The 22498-nt window shown below is 32.4% G+C and overlaps 1 protein-coding gene and 1 long non-coding RNA gene across 5 annotated transcripts; one reads left to right on the plus strand and one right to left on the minus strand.

Annotated features, from left to right (window-relative positions):
• The first annotated feature begins 894 nt into the window (after positions 1-894).
• On the plus strand, positions 895-6013 carry LOC143253203 (uncharacterized). The gene is made up of 3 exons (XR_013029444.1): positions 895-1033; positions 2316-2416; positions 5270-6013. It is a non-coding gene; the product is annotated as an uncharacterized LOC143253203 (long non-coding RNA).
• LOC143253202 (proton channel OtopLc-like) lies at positions 1027-22063 on the minus strand. Of its 4 annotated transcripts, XM_076506658.1 has the most exons (7): positions 15285-16653; positions 14556-14645; positions 11049-11163; positions 10364-10613; positions 7754-7914; positions 6522-6696; positions 4704-5956 (listed from the first exon to the last, which is right to left on the minus strand). In XM_076506658.1, the coding sequence occupies exons 2-7, from the start codon at positions 14588-14590 to the stop codon at positions 5037-5039; spliced, it is 1656 nt and encodes a 551-aa protein (XP_076362773.1). In that variant the 5' UTR covers positions 14591-14645; positions 15285-16653; the 3' UTR covers positions 4704-5036. The 4 variants fall into 4 exon arrangements, with proteins under 4 accessions (XP_076362776.1, XP_076362773.1, XP_076362774.1 ...); XM_076506661.1 differs by lacking the exons at positions 4704-5956; positions 14556-14645 and adding an exon at positions 1027-1531 and having other exon boundaries at positions 15285-16658; XM_076506659.1 differs by lacking the exons at positions 14556-14645; positions 15285-16653 and adding an exon at positions 21934-22063.
• Positions 22064-22498: the final 435 nt, after the last annotated feature.

Consider the following 22498-nt stretch of genomic DNA (forward strand, 5'->3'; position numbering starts at 1 on the left):
TATACGCAGTAATATTGTCAGTTGGATTTTCAACTTTCTATAAAATCGTAAAACTTAAGTAAAAATCAATTCTAACCTATGTAAGCCATTCACTTTTAATGCAGGTGTCCCACAGGGATCAGTTCTTAGTCCCCTACTGTATACACTCTTTGTCAATGACTAACCGCAGCCAGCTACAACATTCACTCACGCATCACAATACGCCGACGACATCGCATTATGGAGCAGCTCGTGGGACCCCACTAGCAGCCAAGAAAATACAAGAAGTGATGTCGAGAAAACCCACTTGTAGAGAAATATATATGCAAAGAAGAGCGCTCTTCTATGTAAAATATTTTCTCAACCCAAACGAGCCGTTTTTGCATATATAAAATACAAGAAGCATTAGACAAAATCACACACTAGTGCAATAAATGGAAAATTACACTTAACCCCTCCAAAACCCAAGCTATAATCCTCCACCGCAGATTAAACAAGATATTAAAACATGTGAAACTGGCTAAACTTAATCTCTATGACACTCCTATCTCTTTCTTTAAAACAGCTAAATTCTTCGGAATAACAATTAACACGAAACTTGCATGGAATTCCCACTTCAAAAACATTAGGAAGAAAGTCTTAACCAGAATCTCGTACCTATACAAAATTAGTTATTACACCCATGGAAGCAGATCCCAAACCATATTATACATTTACAAAACATTTATGAGACCTTTAATAAAATACGGAATCATGGTGACATGCAACATTAACAAAAACCAGTTGTTACTACTACAAATACTACAAAATCGAGTAATATCTCTCGCACATCGCCAACCGCACCACACACCAGCAAGTTATGTCCAAAGACATACGAATATTCTAACAATTTTTGAACGGTTAATCAAGCTAGCAAAAGAATACTACAACAAATCCGCTCACCGTAACTCACTCACTTCCGACTTCAAGAAAATAGCAGCCCCCTCAAATCTTAGTGCAAATATTTATCCCCATATAACTTTATCCAGAACAAACCCAACACATCACGACTCTTGTAAGCTGTCATTTCACTAATCCATTATGTTTTCAGTCTCGTTTCAGGTTCAATAAAATCTCCAGGACCAGGTCATCTTAAGGGGACTAGGCGGGCTTCATTCCGTCCCGTCTAGTGAAAGTAGGTTTTCTCGGGGTACTCCCGTTTCCTTCCACACTTTAATCTTAGGCATTGGATCTGTAGATCCCAGCTGGGGCAGTTTGATCCATCGATCCATATCCGGCCCTGAATTGGCCCGTTTGAGTTGATATTTATCTACGGGCCTGCTTCTTACTTCTTCTTCAATCGGGCGTTGACTTCGCCTACGCTTTGTCAGATGCCACGCTTACCAGACTCGTATTAACCGGATTCATGTTAAACTTATCAATTTCTTTAACCCAAAATTATCAATAGTCATGTAGTCAAAATTCTTAACTTCTACCACGTGCGGGGTTGAAGGAGGACTGTTTAGTCTTCAAACGCCCCTGGTGGTTAATATTTCCTCTTATTCCAAAACAACTGCCAGAATAGAAAGAGAACGCAGTAATATAAGAGGCATTCAAAATGTCATTTTTCAGCGATACTTTTTGTTGTGAACTATTTTGCTGTTATTTGTTTGAACTTTATAAAATAACCCAATTGAACATTATTATTGGTATAAGACACTGTGTCATCTAGCTTTGCTCATGCATGTATTTTTTAGAACAGATTTTACGTGATAAAAGTGGTACAATATGCTAAGATTGATGAAGAGTATTTTTTAAAGCATTTAAATAAAAATATTCCTTTGATTAATTTGATGATATGTCATTACAACCTTATTGATTAATTAATTAATTTGATTAATTTGAGAGAATTCACCTGATAAAAGTGGTACAATATGCTAAGATGAAGAGTATTTTTAAAGCATTTAAATAAAAATATTCCTTTGATTAATTTGATGATATGTCATTACAACCTTATTGATTAATTAATTAATTTGATTAATTTGAGAGAATTCACCTGATAAAAGTGGTACAATATGCTAAGATTGATGAAGAGTATTTTTAAAGCATTTAAATAAAAATATTTCTTTGATTAATTTGATGATATGTCATTACAACCTTATTGATTAATTAATTAATTTCATTAATTTGACGATATGTCATTATCACCTTATTGCCAAATGTTTTCAACTTCCAGCGTTGATTTCACTATTAGAAATATTATACTTAATTTGTTGAGGTTTTATTTTTATTATGTAGTTCTTTCTGAGTCTTAAAATAGCAATAGTTTTCATTAAATGAAATCTGTTTATTTTCAGTACAATTCAAATATCTTTAACACTGACAAGTATTTACAACAGCGAGAGAGGAGCCAACTTTACTGCCATGTGAGAGTTCTAACCATCATATTTAATTTACCGTAAGTACTTGCATACTGTTTATGTACTTTAATAAAATAAGTTAATCATTCTCAGTTACCAAAACATAAATTAATTACAGAAAAACTATTACTCTTCTGTGTAAGAAGAAAAGGGTATAATAAATAAGCCTTAAGTTATCGTCTTCAAAACTATTCTGTGGTGTACACAATCCCTAATGTTATGGATAGTAGCTTTTCTAAAGCAATCGAAAGAACACTTTCTTTACTTTCATTGTAAACACAAAATAATTATCAATGTTAATTTCTAGAACATTCAATTACAAGAAACTGCTACAACATGTAGCTGACTTAGAGTCATAAATATCTTCGTTTCACCTCATGCCTAAAGGGCCCGGCGTGGCCAAGCGTGTTAAGGCGTGCAACTCGTAATCTGAGGGTCACGGGTTCGTATCCCCGTCGCGCCAAACATGCTCGCCCTTTCAGCCGTGGGGGCGTTATAATGTTACGGTCAATCCCACTATTTGTTGGTAAAAGAGTAGCCCAAGAGTTGGCGGTGGGTGGTGATGACTAGCTGTCTTCCCTCTAGTCTTACACTGCAAAATTAGGGACGGCTAGCACAAATAGCCCTCGCGTAGCTTTGTGCGGAATTCAACAACAATCATGCCTAAAGTTAAAATAGTCTTCAAGAAGATCAAATACTTTTGATCAGTTTCTGATAAAACGTAAGGAGTATTCAGGAAAGATCATTTAATAAAAGAAATGTATGTATGATGTAAAGTACTATCTAGAACACTAATATGTGATCAAAATATTCGTAAATGTCAGGCTACAAAAACACTAACAGTCAACAGTTCTTACAGCAGTCAACCACTATATGCCATCTGGAAACAACTGACACAAAGCAGTGTAGAACTTTCCTAAGGGTACAGTCGTACATGCGTGGAAAGCTGTGTATTTCATATTATTATGTTTGATATAAATCGTTTAAGTTTTTTTCCACACAGCTGTACATGTAGCTAATGTTGAATGTAGGTTAAGGGTGCCATCAAACTCCACTCTTCGTCCTAGTTATATACTGGACTGACTGGGCCAGTCAGTTAGTATTCCAATTGAATGTTCCTGTGAGAAATGTTCAGGTAAAATAGAGCAAACTACGTAGAAATAGATAGCAATATTTTTATGATTAGCAGATTTCTTAAGGGTACAATAACCCTTATTTTGCAGTGAAAATGACCAACAATGACATATAGGTAGCACATGTGGCCTGAGAGTGTGTTTTTCTTATAGCAAAGCCACATCGGGCTATCTGCTGAGTCCACCGAGGGGAATCGAACCCTTGATTTTAGCGTTGTAAATCCATAGATATACCGCTGTACTAGCGGGGGGCTGGCCTGAGAGAGATAGCATTTTAGTATTTTATGTGTAGTGCTATGCTCTCTCAATTAATTCTCTTTCCTGCCTCTTTTAAGCACAAGTACTCAGTACGTTAATTGAAATTAAGCTGTTTGTTTAAATGGTAAAATAACATTCTAAGATTAACAATCAAAGTAACGTGTTTTTATTTTAATAAATCTTTTATAAACGTCTTAGGATGGTTTAGAAAATTAACTAAAGACGTTATTATTTGTATTGTGTGTTGTTTTAAACAGTGATAGAGTTTAATATAATGAATGACTATTATTTTACTGTAATTTCATAACATTTTAGTAATTTGATGTAACAGTTGAAAGTTTTTTTTTAAGTCATTTTCTTTTTAGCAAGTGTTCTGTTTTGTTTCTGGAATTTTCATCGGTTTTTTTGAGAGTGTAACAGTCAGAAACAACTCCAATGGTGAAACTATTATACTAATTATTAGTTTATTTATTTTTTAATTTTGTGCGAAAACTAATTAGAAAACGATTTTATTATCATCAAAATAAGTGACTCGAAATATAAATTAAAACTATATTGACAATAGCCTTTAAAAGTAATTATCGTATTTAACGACAAAACGATATTTGACGATTTTTCAAAAACATATGACATCTACGTTAAGTACAAAAAATGCAAAGTTGTGCTATGTGCAAATGTAGCTTCTATAATATTCAATGCTTTTTTCTTTTGAAGTTACAGACAAAAAAGGCATGCAAAATCAAAGGTAGAAACATGATTCTATAATATATAACACAAACAACTTAAACGTTACTGGAGAAAATATGTTGATTATGATAAAGCTGATTATAGTTAAGAATGATGTTCAAATACTAGATCAGATTATAAAGAAAAGTGATTTAAGGTAAAATTCAGGAAAGAATTATAATAGAAAAATGTTGATAATTTTATGAGAATTAATTTATAAAATATACGCTGTTTCTATTTTTAATTGTTACGTAGAGATACAGAACTTGCTACAAAATTACATTAAAGCAAATACAACAGACATGCATTAATGTAGTTTATTTCATAATCACTCTCTTGTAAATAACATTTTGTGATTATCTGATGAGAAATTATGTCATGTAAGCGTGCAAACTTGTAATTGTATTTTTTATTAGTTTAGAGGTGCTTATTTCGCTTCATGGCCTAAATATAACCAGTTTTATTAAAATATTAAAAATTTTAATAGCACAAACATCAATAAGAAGTTCCGTACTGGAAGAGTAACATAACAATATATATTTTATGTGGTAATGTCTTTGTATGAGTTTTTCCAAACTTCAGCGAATGTAACAGCTGAATGAAATCTGTAGAAAATGGCCAGTGGCAGTGTAATGCGAACAATTATTGTCCAACCCCACATACCAAAAAAGTTTAGTTCTACTGGATTGGCTTCTACTTTCTGCATCTGAAAGGTGTAAACTATCCAAAAAGTAATGTTACTAATCATCAAGAATGTTACTACCTGTTTCCCAGGTTTCTGTTTATTGTGTTCCGGAAGATACGTTGACCGACAGACAACATCTGAGATGAATAACGACTGAGTTATCACTTGAACCAAAGTTAGACAACTGTTTATCAAGACTAGAAGGCTAGAAACAGAGGATACAGAAGATAAAGATCCTGCCATAATTCCAAAAATAGCATATAAAAACAGCCCAAAGCCTGCAATACCTAGGAGCATGCTACTAAATTGCTCTCTTTCTCTGTCAGAAAAATATCTTAAAGGTCTTATTTGAATAAAACCTACAATAATTGCAAAAATACCGAGTACGAGAAGAACACAATGAGATACATCTCCTAAGATAATCGCTAACATTTTATACTCTTCATTATAGACTAATACGAAAAATACAATCAAGCAGATTAAACAAACTGCCAACACTAATAAGCCTAAGAATAATCCTTTGCTGGCTCCAACGCAGTTCATCTTGGTACTTGCACGCGGAATGGAAGAATCCAAAACTCCATCGTTTTCCTGAATTTCTACTCTCAAGACTGGAGTCTTGCCTATGTTCTGCCACATGACATACAGAATTGCCGCTCCAATTAGACTGTATTCCACGATGAAAGGAAAGAGAAAAGGAGACGAATGTGATACAATATCACCCATGATGTTAGTTTTCTGACAGATGTTCGTGTTGTTTGTTTTGGTACTATTATCTGAAAGTTAAAGTAAACAGACACAATTCTAAAGAAATAAATATGACGTTTCCTTGACAGTCGTGGAATATCTTTCTTTGAAAACATGAAAAAGATGTTGGCTTTCTTTATGCAACAAACAATAAAGACAAAATGACGAAGTTATGACGTATATAAAAACAATTTTTTGTCAATTATGAACATCTCGTCTAAAATACTTTAAGAAACAAAAATAGTAAACATTTCAGTGACATATTTGCAATTAGAGTATTTTGTAAGAAATTATCATTTTATTTTTATGATTCTATAAAAAATACTAATTCAGTAAAAAAATTTCTATTGGCATTATGTAATATATTTCGCGATTTTTACAGACGTAACATGATACTTAACCAACTTCTGTTTATTCCTGCTTTATTGGTTTCTTTAATTTTAAAAATAGTATAAGTTATTTTTGCTTCACTTGATGCGTTAAAATATAAACTTATAACAGACATTTAGCATGCAAGAAACAATACCATAGTTTGAACATTATTTATTCTATGTTAGTTAAACTTTGTCCATCTATTTAAGCAATTTTGGTTACCTTTGATTGGAACGATCAATTCTTCCAGAAAATTTATCTTTTCACGTTGTATTAGCTCTTCAGAAATTTCGTATAGAGTCTCTTTGCCCAACGTTCTTAACCATACACATAGGTCTGTAGCCACCATGTGCATCAAGCCAAATCTAGCCACTGTCTTGAACTTCTGTATGTTCAGCTGATAATGAAAAATAGGCTTATATAATTATAAATGGAAAAGCAAGAGAACACTTTAATTTTTTTTAAATATCTGCTGAGTCCACCAAGGGGAATCGAATATAATTGTAACGTTTAAAATCAAACTATAGTAAGAACTGAGAAAGTCCAAGAAATGTTAAAAAGCGTTTTGTGTAATAAGCCATGGGTTCTGTTGTTGTTTGTTATTAAGCACAATGCTGCACAAAAGGCTATCTGTACTATGCCCACCAATGGTATCGAAACTCTGTTACTAAGGGTATAAGTCCGCATACGTACCATTATGCCACTGGGGGCGTCATTGATTCTGGCTTAATGTTTAACAGCAATGATGGATGAGTTAATTCACAAAATAATTTTTTGTTTTGAAAACGTATGATTTATAGCATCAATTATAAGACTGTCAAAAATATTTAAAAAGTAATAAGCTTGGTTGTCATTTCTGGTTTTAGCAAATTTACTAATGCGTTTAATGCGTTTGTTTGTTATTCATAAAATAATAAAAAAATTGATTGAAACATTAAACATATTTAAATATTTGAGATTCAAAATTTAGTTAAACTGTTGAATCATTTAGAAAAAAAATATTATAAAATATTTTTCGCAACTAAAGTTTGTTTCTTTCTTAATAATTCAGATACAACTTTTGAAGTTATTCTCATATATATATAATAATTTTCCATCATAAATCCTCGGCTTTCATGATGTTGACTAGGGCTAAGAGCAATCGTTGTTCAATAAGATTGATCTATAAAATATTGAAACATCTCTTTCAAAACTAGAATATAGAGCTAAGAAAATTATTATGATTTATAACTTCTGACAGTAGAGATGTCAACTTTGTCAATTAGAGTGGCTTCAACCACATCTAGCTTGACAACAGTTGACATCTCTGCCATAGACAATTATGGATCATAAATCATTTTCATAATTCTATTCATTCATTGCTTGTTAAATATAATCACAATGGCCAGCGATATACATTTAAAATGTCCACAATACATTATGCGAATTCCATCAGTTAAACATTGTCTACCTACCCTGGCATTCAGAAATATGAAATACATTTGGAAGAAGGTGAAAATCATCTGGAAAATAGGATTCACGCCCAAAAGAACACTGTAACATGGAGACGAAACTGGTAGTTCGAAAAACTTCCCAAACTCTAGTCCACTGTAAATCATTGTTCCTAATCCAAATGCTGAAATACGTTGGATTATTTTTTAATATGATTTTTTCTTTCTTATTAACATATTTCATTCACTTGACGTTAATGATGTCAGTTTCACTTATTAATATGTGTAAAAATTCCACATTTTTATATATTATATATATATATGTAATATATATAGGGAGAGACAGCATGCTTTGTACATTCATTTGCATATGAATTTATTTTGATTATGATATTAGCCAGCTACCGATTATATTTCATTCAAGGTTTTGTTCTCTCACTGTAAAATTTATTTTTCTGACAATATAGTTGCTTTCTGATCACACATACACACAAACGATTTTCTAAACGTTTCGTAGAAATATTTAAAATAATAAGCAACAGACGTTTTTCAAAACTTAAAAAAATACGATATTGGCCGAACTTCAATAACACCTATGCTAAAGCAAAAATAAGGATAGAAATCCCGAATGTTTCGAATTTCACTTATTGTAATGTAATATAACACACTTTAAAACTGATGTAAAGATGTCGAGATAAAAGCTATAAATAAACCTTAGCAAAGGTTTGTTTGAAGTGGAATTATGGTAAAAAAAATTGCACAGAGGTATAAAGTTATGTATCGTTTTCTAACCGTATTCTTCAATATACCTTTACATGACTTAGATTTGATTAAAATAATCTGTTTAGTAAGTATGAAGTATATCACTTCCTAAAGGCTAAAATTAGATACCAGTTTATAGTAACAATCTATCTAAGTTGCAGTCATCCCTCGTTGGATGTAGCCCTTCGTCAGATCAGTCCAGTAGTTCCTATTCTGAGTATAGCGTGTCCATCTTATTTCTGCATCAGCCACTATATCATCCCTCCATTTTCTCTTTTTCCTTCCCTTAGATCTTTTCCTAATCTTAGGTTGTAATTCAATTATTCTTAATATCTACTTATTATCAAAATACCCAGTCCATTTCCACGTAATTTTTAGAATGAACATTACCGCACAAGTCCATTTCCACGTAGTTTTTAGAATGAACATTACCGCACAAGTCCATTTCCACGTAGTTCTTAGAATGAACATTACCGCACAAGTCCATTTCCACGTAGTTTTTAGAATGAACATTACCGCACAAGTCCATTTCCACGTAGTTCTTAGAATGAAAATTACTGCATCAACTATATTTGTTGTTTTTCTTATTCTATAATTTCTCTATCTGTCTTATAGTTATATGAAGTATTTTTATTTCCATAGCTCTTTGTGTGGTTTTTGTCTTTTTCCTTATCTCTTTTGTCAGTGCATATGTTTGGCCATCGTATGTTAAAGTTGGTTATATAATGGGAATATCTCTCTACTTTATAATTTCTTTATATATTTCGAAACATCGCTATGTTGTCTTTGTTCTTACCATACTTTCTTCCCTTGTTGTGTTTTCCATTTTAAGGGTTTATCCTAAATATTTGTACCCTAAAACTTTCTCTGTTCCTTCATTCTCAGTTTTAATGGTATCAGTGTCATTATAATTGTCACATATTTGTTGTTGTTTTTTCCCATTATTGTAAGGGATCCTAACCGAGCACTGAAAGCAAGAGTCAGCTAAGCCCGGAACTCGCTATGTGGGTAGGATCTGTGTTCCCCTGCCCGGCATGGCCAAGCGTGTTAAGGCGTGAAACTCGTAATCTGAGGGTCACGGGTTCGCATCCCCGGTCGCGCCAAACATGCTCGCCCTTTCAGCCATGGGGGCGTTATAATGTTACGGTCAATCCCACTACTAAAGAGTAGCCCACGAGTTAGCGGTGGGTTGTGATGGCTAGCTGCCTTCCCTCTAGTCTTACATTGCTAAATTAGGGACGGCTAGCACAGATAGCCCTCGAGTAGCTTTGTGCGAAATGCAAAACAAACAAAACAAACAAAACTATGTTCCCTAAAACAGCAATAAGTGCTGCCCGCTACACGTAGAAATTGTATTTCAATAATTCGACTAATGCTTATCAGAAAATGTGAATGTTATGAACTATAATAATAAGTACTCAAATTTTAAAGTTTTTTCCACAAAATAAACGCATTTTTGTTTTTGTTAACCTCAAAGCCACACGATAAGCTGCTTGTGCTGTACTCAGTATGGGCTTTGAATGTAGGTATGTGTGTTTTCTTATAGTAAAGTCACATTAGGCTATCTACTGTGTCTACCGATGGGAATCAAACCTCTGATTCTAGCATTGTAAATCTGAAGAATTACCACTGTTCAGCCGGGTTTTTAGCGTTATAAGCCTTAAGACTTGCCATTAGGCCACAGTAAGTATTTCATTAAGTAGATCCTCTGTATTGATTTAACTGGAAAATATACAATATTTAACATTGAAAATTGAAAAATTTCTATAAGATAATAAAGATTAGATTAATATTTAATACAATGAGCTTCTTTAGAAAAACAGCTCAAAATATAAATATATTTGAAAAATGTACAATAATTACCACAATTACCTATTGCTCCGATTCTTAAGAACAAGCTCCCGTGGCTTTTTTCACTGTATGAGTTACGAGGCTTATGGGTTTTGTGGTTCCTGGGATCTTCTGTTTCTCGTCTAAGACCAATTTTCCTTAAACTGTTCATCACAGAGGAGCTAATAATTCTCCCCACGCTGTAGCGTAAATGTTTGGCGTCATGTAGGATGTAAGTGTTGGTATATAACAGAAATACTAAACTGCCTATATAGAGGTACAGGTAAAAAGCCTAAAAGATGTAAAAAATATGTACAAATTATTATGAATTTCGACAAGAGAGCTTTTTTCTATTGATCATTCTCCGAATATTTGAATATAGAAACAAATACAAACCATTATTATTATTATGTTTCTATTGATTGTGTTCTGTTACACGTTCATTACACAACTGTATAAGTAAACAAGCATGGTATACTAAGTGAATATAGAATTGTAAATTTATTAAAACACTTATACATATTAATTCAGATTAACCTGTGTAACAAACGTTAGTTGTACCGTAAGAGACATCATCACAGAAAAGAAGCAGTATTTATTTTTATTCATAGTCTAAATTAATTCATAAATTATATGATAACACACGTACACGTTTACTAGTAAGAGCACGATAATTTGTACACAGTAGAAATTGTCATGTATTTACTTATCATGAAAAACAACTCACCTCGAAAAAAAAGAAAGGAACTTCCGAAGTGACGACCTCAGATGTGAAGAAAGTGATGCAAACGACAACCAACAGTTGAGCATAAATAGAACTCAGAGTGATGAACTGTTGAGTTCTGTATTAACACAAAAGTGCAGTTATAATAATCTAGATATGAATAATAAAACAATCACCGATTTTTACTTAACGATAAAGTAATTTAACCTATATTAAGTGTGTACAAACATTTATATTTGTAAAACAATAAACTGCATTTGCTGAGAACCTTATCAAAATTTCCCCTAGATACACATGTGTAAGATACCTCAGTTACTTGCACACGCAAAAGAAACTAATAATGTGCTTTAACAATAAATCTATTTAATTATATAGAAACTTGTTTGCAAGACAGTGGGTGGTGATGACTAGCTGCCTTCCCTCTAGTCTTAAACTACTAAATTAGGGACGGCTAGCACAGATAGCCCTTGAGCAGCTTTGCGCGAAATTAAAAAAATAACAAATAAACAAAATTGCCGAACTTATGTGTTTTAAAAATATATCTACTTCTAATTTAGATGTTTTGAGTGACACATATTTAAGAATAATGAGAAACAAATACACTACTTGTAATCATAAACTAAACGTAAATGACTTTCATCCGAAACACCACCTTTTGTGGGTTTAAAAACCTTCGTCGAATTTCAAATTCAGGTTTTCAGAAAATAGATTATATAAAAAATTATATCATTTTTGTAAATGCAAGACAGAACAGATAGTGCATCTCTTTAATATGAATTCGAGAACTAAGGAAAGATTGTCTCTTTTGATGGGTAGTTCTTCATGGTTGTACGTTTCAAAACATCTCCCGCTTTCCTCTCTCTCTATATATATAGGGCGTAGGCAATATAAGACGTACTTTAGCAATCGGTCAGTCTAATGTGTAATAAATAGGTTGATATTTTCCTCATCTCATAATGTCCAAGACGGTAAATTTTAATCAAGTATTTTAAATTGTAAAGGTCTATTAGTATGACAATTTTGTTTTTAATTAGTTAAATCGTTCCAAAGAACAACATAGATTAAATGTTTTTCACATCAGTTATTAGAGTTCATATAAAAAATACAATAAATATTGAAAAGAAATATTAAATATATATTTATTTATCTCTCTTTCATTTATTTGGTTTGGAATTTAGCACAAAGCTACACAATGGGCAATCTGTGTTCTGCCCACCAGGGTTATCGAAACCTGGTTTCTAGCGGTGTGAGTCTGCAGACATCCCGTTGTGCCAATGGACAGGAGTTTTTTATTTTTTTATTCATTAATTTTTACCTAAGTACATTTATCTATCTAGAAAGCACATATATACATATATATATATATATAAGATATACATACTAAAACAATATTAGATCAGTTTTTAACACAAATTAGCTGCACTAAACAATTATTTTGTTGATCAAATGTAACTCTTGAGCAAAAGTAACGAATATCTGTTTCTTTAATTCAAAATTTTCAAACACAGACATTTTGAACTAATTTTGAACTGCAGACTAAAGAAAAAGAAAACAGTCAATAACAGCTACCGCCATGTCTTGACTTATTGTTTTCTGACCTAATAGTGGGATTAGAATGTTACTCTCATAGAGCACTTTCAGCCCTAAATGCGGAGATCGTTTTTGTACCATTGAATGCAAACTATAAATTCTTGTATTCACAGTCCAATGATGCTAACTGGTAAGCCACATTTACTTTAATCGCGCTCTCTCACCATTAAGAACATCAACTACCATTCAGCTTATCTTATAAAATTGTAGAACAACACTTACAGTATTCCATACCTTCCCACATTAGTATTTCACATATTAAACACCTATATTAACCTTTTCCATTAAAAGTTAAGGCTAATGGTATCTGTTTGTGGTTGCATTACCAGTACTTATCCTACACATGCCACCCATTGTTTGTATTTAAAAGATAACATATTTCGTGAATCACACATCAAGGACATAATTCCCAGTGATGTTTGTTACCATAGAATTTACCAACTTTTGCATTCAGCGATCTACACAATTTTTGTTTTCAACCATTAAAAGCATCTTGTAAAAACTAAACAATTATTTTAATTTTTGGAGATATTTGCTTACATTAATAGCACATGTCCAAGTCCTTTCTTGATTTAGAATAAATAGCAATTTTAAAAGTTACCAGGCCAATTATATGGAAAGTAAAGCTTTTTATGTGAAAGTAGTTTTATGTGCTATGTTTTAGTGAGAGGAATAACAGATTAGAGAATAATTAGAAAGGTATCAGTGCTACTTGTTGCATTTATTCAGGTATCTTTATGAGGATAGTGGGATGACGTGCATGGGCACCAGTTGCTAGTAGCAACAAATAAACAAAGATTTGATTTAGTCGAAAGTTTTAGAAATTAGAAAGATCAATATAGTAATAGTTTCTCGCAGTTTCTCGAAGCCATATTCCAAACCTCTGAAATTTTCGTTATGATTAAAGGTTGAGAAGTCAGGGAATCATTCTTACGGACAAACAAGTAAACACAGAGAAACACAATCTGATGGCCAGGTAGTTAAGGCATTCGACTCGTAATTCGAGAGTTGCGGGTTCAAATCACCGTCACACCAAACATATTCGCCATTTCAGCCGTGGAGACGTTATAAAGTTATGGGTAATCCCACTATTCGTTTGTAAAAAAGTAGCCTAAGAGTTGGCGGTGGGTGGTAATGACTAGCTGCCTTCCCTCTAGTCTTACACTGTTAAATTATGGACGGCTAGCGCAGAAAGCCCTCGAGTAGCTTTGTGCGAAATTCAAAAACAAACAAACAATCCAATAAACAAACGATAAAATCATCCAACGTACGTAACGTTAGTAAAGAGTTCAAATGTTAAGCAAAGTTACACAATGGACGATCTGTGTTCTGCTTATCGCAAATATCGAAATCCAATTTTCTACGTTATAAACCCTCAGATTTATGCTAAGTCGGTGGGGGTGTACAAGGGGATCTATATAGAGTGTAGATGTAAGTGAAATATATAGGTGATTTTATAATGCTACCTCGTTTTGGATTATTCTAATACGCTAAAAATTTTAGCTCAAAATAAAATACTTTAACAGTCTAAGGATTAAACTGTGCAACCTTATACAAAATAAATCACTTTTCATTATAATTAATAAATAAGTTGGTATTATTGTTTTTCCTGAATTAGCACTTTTACTATTTCTTTAAATCAAACTGCAAAATATACATTATTAATTTAATCTTTATTTTTATTCTCGCGATGTTGCAGAAACAATATTCTGCAAAAAATATTGTAACGCAAGCTGCAATTTTAGTAATTTCGATAATATATGTACCAACATATGGTCCCCAGGTGGGACCTCACTATAAAACACTTATTGTGTAAAGTTCATTTTGTTGATGTTTTCTTATAGCAAAGCCACATCGGACCGAGGTAAATATAAACTTAGATATTAACGTTGTAAGTCCATAGACTTGTCGCTGACTCACCTGGAGACTACATTATAAGTGCCAACTTTTGACATCAGATAGAAAAGTACTGGATTTTCAATTCACTGAATCAGACGTGTTTGAAATATACTATGCCGCAAATGATACGAAACAAATAATTTATTTAATGCTAAAAATATGTACTTAATAAATAATTTAATATCGTACATGTGTAATCAATATGTTAATCAAAATCAAAAACATGTCAAAACATTTACGTCACCTATCACTGTTAGTATGACCAATGAACACCGAAAGGCTCACAGTAATATTATTAAAAATTAAATACGTAGCATTATTGGGAGTAAGAAGCTAAAAAGTTTATTTTTTATCTTCAAAAGGGATAAAACCTGCATATTATTTGTTAACTATGAAACAATAAGCCTGTGTGTATGGTTCAAAGTAATATTTTAAAGAAAAACCAGCAACATAAGAATAAAAAAGTCATTACATATAATATTTTTAAACAAATAAATCAGTTTGAACTGATAGAGAATTACTGAAAAATTAAGAAGAACGATTGGTGACTATACCATTGACCATTGATTAATAGATAATAGTAAGCTATAATATTAAATACGTTTATAAAAGAGGATACTAAAGCGTTCAACCTCCACACAAACGTTTATGATATATCATTTGACGATTTGAACCTAAAAACTGCCAGTTTACAGTCTCATAGAGATATATTTTGTGTGAACATTACGTTAATAGTTTATGATATCTCACCTTTTAGACTCCCTGTTCATTATAAAATCCTCCATATCTTCAGTCATTTCCACCACCATTTATTTATCTCGCAAACTGTACAATTCAATGAATTATATCAACGCGGGCTGAACGGAAACGAATTTTTTGTTGATTTGAAAAATCTGACTGGATACAGCGTTTGGTCTAAGAGTTATTATTGCTTTTTGACGTAACCATAACGTCACATTCAACCCTTGTATCGAAACACGTATATAAATTATAAATTTTGAATGCACAGTTTTTGCCAAATTTCCTATCCGACTTTCATATTACCATAAAACATTGAGATGATAAAATAAAATTATAAACAACTTTCTTAACACCTAGTACTGTTTATCATGGTTTATCATTGGTGAAGCATGGAATATCATAAATCTCAATAGTTTTATCGAAGTTTTTGCATAGGAAACGAGAAAAAATGACCATGAATTCGTAATTAAATGTGTAATTTTCTTATAAGTCCAGCCTTTACAGACTGTATATATGCAGCAATATCTGTAAGCCATAGTTGATAATTTTCGCTACTTCAGTTTTAAAGTATATTTCTTTTAAAGTATATATATTTCGCTACTTCAGTTAAAAAATGAAAGTAAGTTGGTGACTTTCCAAAATAAAAGAAAAAAAGTGAGGCACATGTTATACTGTTTGAACAATAAACATCAATCATAATATTACTTGAAAAATGCCCTTAACAACGTAGAAAAGCATGGCAACCTCCTTTGTGTTGATTTTACATGCTTAATAATAAACTAAGCCATGACCATAATATGTATGTCATGCAAACTAACCAACTTTCTTTATGTGTGCTTCAAGGTACTAGTGAGAAAAAAACCATAAAAAGAAGTGATGTAACTAAAAGCTGTTGTTGTAGGGCTCCAATGATTTTTATTAAATCAGGTGAGATAACACGCCAGCTCACTCATCAGAGCAATTGCACATGTGGTAAAGTTTCCTCTTTCCTTGTGTTTTTTTCAATCCATGTGCGGAATGGATGTTTTTCATATGCATCAATATTAAGGCAATGTGCGGATGTGCGCTACCAGGTTTTGCAATGCAAAGCAATTCTACAGTTAGTTATCTGAACTTTCGATTTATATAGACTGCCAAAGTCATTAAGGTTGTCAACATGGTGAGAGTTCTCGACATTACTGAGGATGTGCGTAGCTGGAATATTGAAGTGCGCGGCACTTGAGTTGTTCGGTCGAGCATTTTAGAAAGATAACTATATGTGATACATTTTTATAGCTCTAATAATTAGATATATTCGTTATTCATCAGTCTTGTTCCGAAAGTCAATAAATAGATTTTGAAACTGCTGTCTACATATTTTGAATTGGAAGGAGGTGACTTATATAGTATGGAAAACAATTCGCCAGCACTGAAGTGTCACATACTAATGATGTTATACAGTACGTCTATTTCACGAACTAACGTATCAGGACACAAAAGTTACGGTATTCTAACAAAAGTTTAAGCCACGTGTAAAGTGAGGTGTCAACACATTTTCCTCAATTTCATGCTCATTGGAAGCTTGCCAACAGGAAACATTCCAATGTAAAATAGTACGTGAAACAAAATAAGCTAGTACATATTTAGCCTCAATACTATAGAAATCGTTTAAGCTAGTTGTCATTAGTGAAAAGAAAAGAAAACAATAATACCAAAAATATAAATAAAGTCTGTTACACACTATGTTCCAAGTTCAAATTTCATGATGCATTCACCCAATGCAGTTCGTAAATTTGCTGGGCTAATGTTTATTCTGTGTCGAATTATACTAAATTATTCTATTTGTAGAAATATACTGAATATATCGTGTTACTCGACAACTTATATCAGCATTCACAGAAGCTCAATGATTATTACAGCGAATAGAGCCTTAACTTTTCATACCTTGCCCTAAATGATGTAATCCATCATATTTTTTCTGTGTCAATCATCTTATCTCATTAACAGCCAAAAACCTCTATAAGGATAAGTTGGGATATAGTAATCAATAATCTCCCGATGGCTCAGCACCAAGCCTAATGATTTATAAGACTAAAGATCGTGTTTTAATACCCATGGGGGACATACAACATATAGCTCATTGTTATATAGGCGGTTAAGGACAAACAAAGGAAGTAGCCGATACAGTATAGATGAGGAAAAGCTCAGAAAGGATTGGTTTATTTGGTTTGGTTTGTATTGAATTTCGCACAAAGCTAATCGAAGACTAGATATATGTAAAAACAACTGGATTGAGTTGAGAAAATATTTTATGTAGAAAAGCGAACAACGTTTCGACCTTTTTCGGTCATCGTCTGTTTCACAAAGAAAGAAAGAGGTAACTGACCGATAGCTGACCACATGTTTGAAGGGGGTTGTGTAACTGAGTGTAGGAATGTGGAGGGCTTAATTAGATGTTTGATTATATTTATTAATAAAGGTGTTCCTCATGTATTGTTTTTCTCTACAAGTGGGTTTTCTCGTCATCACTGATCGAGGACTATCTGCGCTAGCCGTCCCTAATTTAGCAGTGTAGGACAAGAAGTAATGCAGCTAGTCATCACCACCCTTAGCCAACTCTTGGGCTATTCTTTTGCCAACGAATAGTGGGATTGACAGTTATATTATAACGCTCCCATGGCTGAAAGAGCTAGTATGTTTGGTGTGACGGGGATTCGAACCCGATACCCTCAGATTACGAGTCGAGTGCCTTAACCACCTGGTCATGCCGGGCCTGCTCAAAAAGAAAGTAATTATTAAAATAAAAAGTCAGTTAAGAATTCTACGGCTTGTAACCTGTTGTTTATTTTAAACATTAGTAACTCGTTACTTGCGACGTATTTAGATTACTGAACACATCAGGTCAAAAGTCGAACATAAGTTACAGTTTTTATAGCTAGTCAGATGGTTTTGCCTTGAGGAACAATTGTTAAACACGGCATTTACATGAAATGTCTCTACTTTTAATATAATATATTTGAAAAATGTGTTTTTAAATTTGGTACTAAGACATAAATAAATAGAATAACATACAGAAAGAGGGAAACATAAGTTCTAACGTAAGTTGTTCATCGTTACAAGTGAAGAATTTAATCATTTTATTTTGTACTTATATTTTTTATGGTTCGAAAATCTAATTATTAACTTCTATTTATTACATACAGATTAAGAGGTGATTTTTATTCCACGTTTTGTCTGCTTATATTCTGCCGTCGTCGAAGAAAATCAAAAAAGGACTATTATCTGTATTGGTACTGGCCGAGCTTAGATCCTAGGTCATCTTAAACGAAACCTGATATTTGGATCGAGTAACTAACCCAATGGTTTTGAGAGATACATCCAAATTTTGCCAACTTCTTTGTTGGGTTTACTGAGTGTGTTATCAGTTTCGTGGATGTAGAAGGTTTCTTTTATCTTTCTTTTCTCTCAAGTGGGAGTTTTATCCTATTAGTTAAGTATTATTACCTTTAATCGTTTGGTTTTCTTCTGTGGCATAATGAGATATTGCAAATAAAACGGTAGAGTGGATAACATATTAGACTTCCACCACGAAAACCTAGAATCAAATCCTGACCACATCCAATTAAGAAAAATTTCTTTTTCAGGGCATCAGTGAAAATGACAACAGACTGACAGCTGAAATGTAGGATGAAACCCAATTAATATGTAAATGCAAATATTACTAATTAATAGTTGGACTTACATATTTGTGTAGACTAAGAACCATGACATCGACTGTTCGCCAATCGTCACAAACAAATTTTAAGTGCTTAATATTATATATTAGTTAGATCTTAAACAAACTAGCCATTTAGTATCATAAAAGGTAAAGCGTTTTTTTTCGTATGTGTATATACATATGTGTATATATATTCAAACAATTCTTACACGAAACTACTGCAGTCTAAACAGGCATAATTTAACAAAAGGTATTTCTAGAGTAAAGGTTAGTAGTTAACTCGTTACTTTAGATTTTGAAAATCTCAAAAATTTGTAATTCTATCAGTATATTTAAGCCAAACATCTAAGGTCGCTTTTGCCACATTAATAATCACGGCATTAAAGAGGCACTTTATTTTCTTTCAGAATTAACTTGATAGAAATAACTAATATTATTTCATCACTGCAACTGAGGTCGAAATGCGACAGCAGGTTGTACGTAAAAACGAGGTTACATATTTCACACCTGAATGATTTTTGTATATGTAATATCTATCTATATACGACGACATTTGATAACAGAGTGTATACTTTGTTATTATCATAACAACAACTTCGCTGTGACATTTTTTAAAATAACTATTATTCAATATTATTCAACACATTCATTCAACCACAGTTTAATAGACTTCCGTTTCTACATCTTTTTTTTTTATAAAAACAGGATGAGTTTCATTGAAGTCCAATTTCGTTTGTTTCTTTAAATTTATACGAAGTGTTGAGTATATTGTATTAATGCGATTTTAAATACGCAAATCAGCATTTCACCCGACAATCGATATGAAGGTGCTGTGAAACAAACTGCATCAGAGCTACATTTCGACATTATTTGTTGTTGTGTAGGTGATGTGTTTCCACTGAAAACTGACAGCATTTGGAAAGTGCCTGTAACTTTTGATGCAAGACATTAATATACTTAGATCATAAAAATATGTCCATATTGGTGATTTAGAATTTCTAAGATGAAGAAATCACTTTTACTTAACGGAATTGAAAACAGTAGTAAGATGGACTCGTGACAACATAACCATCCCAATAATAGCTTTCAAAAAGTTGTGCCTTTGCAGTGTGTTACGTTTATACTTTATTTCGGACAAGTTTCTGATTTATTATGTTACCGGGAATTTGAATTTGAGCTTTTAAGTTAATTAACTGTTAATATGTATCAAATTTACGTTATTTGCCAACAAAATTGATATACACAGTTTTCTTTTATAACACAAATATACTTTAACGTGTGTGTTTTTCTTATAGCAAAGCCACATAGGGCTATCTGCTCAGCCCACCGAGGGTATACTTTAATATACAAACATAAAAACAATACAATTCATAACAAAGATTATTACTAATAGTTATTATAAATGATGGCTTATATACAACAGTTTCATTTGGTTATTTTCACTGTTAGCGATGTTTTCGGGTTTTATCCAAAAAACATCTAACAAATTTTACCATACTTAACGAATAAAAACTTCAAAGAGAGCTATCGGGTAGCGAGCTACCACTCTCTGTGTAGGAATTCCGTTTGGTCAATGTAGTTACTACAATGTATAGAATATAATATTATATATTATGTCTGTCTAATGCAATAATTAACTAAACTATAGGATTAATTAATTAAATTTAATACTGTAAATTACACAAAAACCTGTAAATTTACACCTTATTTAGTATTTGGTAAGTTCCAACTAAATATCTATGGACCAATAACACGACCTGTGTATACATAAGATAAAATATATAAACCTCATTGGTTTAATGAAAGCTGGAAACATATATAATAAACTTTTAATTTACAATTTGAAAAAAATTAATTGATGCAATCATATTTTGCTGCAATGCTATTCTTTTCTGATATTTGAAAAAAAAAATGACACATTTGTTAGTCCCTGTGTAACCCAGGCCATAATCATTGCCGGAAAAACTGCAAACTACTAACTAATTATTTGTGATTGTGACTGAAGAAAAGACCATTTTAAAGCAGAATGACAGTCAACAGTTTGTGTTATAATAATAAATCCACTTTCTGCGAAACAGTTTAAGGTTTAAAAAAACACAACACAGTGTCATTTTTTAATCATAAATAATAAAAGAATATTTGTCTGTTTGCGATCACATCCCGAAGATATCCAAATATTCCCGTTTTTCTTGTTTTCTTTAACCTAGTAGGAAATTTAATTCCCATTTTAACACCGTAAATCCGTAAACTAACCGTTTACCTATTGCAGGGACAGTAAAGGTATTCTAATTACCTCGTTATGGTCAATGAACAGTAGCATGACAGACCTACACCAACAAATTCTAATTTAAGAATGGAAGTGAGGAATATTAGGGTGATTATAAAAATACACTATAAATTTACTAGATTGTATTATTGTTTGTTAGCACAAAGCTACTCACAAGGCTATCTATGTTTTGTCTACCATGGGTATAAGTCCGTATACGTACATACCGCTGTGCCACGGGGGTACTTGATTTCAAAGTGATTAAAAGAGAAATTTTTTTAGTTTCTCTGTATTAAGAGTAACTCATAGATAAATCTTCATATTTAAGTATAATGTCTCTTTTATGCGAATAGAGAAATAGACTAACTTGAATTCAACTAAAATGTTGTGTCACAGATGCTATTTATATAACACACGAAACAGCCATTCCGAAGTAGGAGAACACTCTAGAACAGTATTCACGATCCAGAACATTAAAGCGTGCAAAAATTTTAAAGTTGTAATTGCTAATAGTATGAAACGCAATACAGAATAGTTTTAGCAGTTATATGCTAAATGTACGCGGAATTTAAGGGCCTATCAATTTAGTTAGTCCATAACTAAAGAAATATGAATAAAGAAAATATTATTAATAGAAAGAAAAAAATATTCGTAAAGTTCTAAAATATTCAGCAACAGAAAGAAAAACAACATACCCACGATTTTTCTCATTATCTTCGTTAATAAGTACATTTTATTCCTCTTCGTTGCCAGTTTTTACTTTTCTACTTTTACAGAAGTGTTGATTGTTTTCTACTGTTTGTTTGGTATATTCTGGAGAAGAAGATTGCACCTAATTATCAGTCACATTGCAACTGGAGTCTTGAATTGCTACACCATTATTAATAAGAGTCTGGAGGTTGATCTTTGGCAGAGGAGGGGGAGGTCTAATTGATATATCTGGTTTATCTTTGACAGGTGGTTGAATGATGCCGTTCAAGTGGTGTGCAGGCATTTCTTCGGAAGTGTGACAGAAATGGTTTGCTGAAGGTTGTTCCTTCCTACAGTAGCTACACTGTGTTTCCACACTGCTAGGACTGTCATTCGGATGGTTTGGATTAGACACTTGGCCACACATGTAATGTAAAATTTCTCTTTTTCGCAGGGGCTGTTGAAATGAGTCTCTAGATTTAAAACTTTTCAATCCTTTCTTCATAATTCAAGTTTTGTGAATCTGACTTGTTTGATCAATTGGCAACTAAAAAAAGTTGATGGTTATAA

This window comes from Tachypleus tridentatus, chromosome 6 (genome assembly GCF_004210375.1).
Source record: "Tachypleus tridentatus isolate NWPU-2018 chromosome 6, ASM421037v1, whole genome shotgun sequence".
Lineage (NCBI taxonomy): Eukaryota > Metazoa > Arthropoda > Merostomata > Xiphosura > Limulidae > Tachypleus > Tachypleus tridentatus.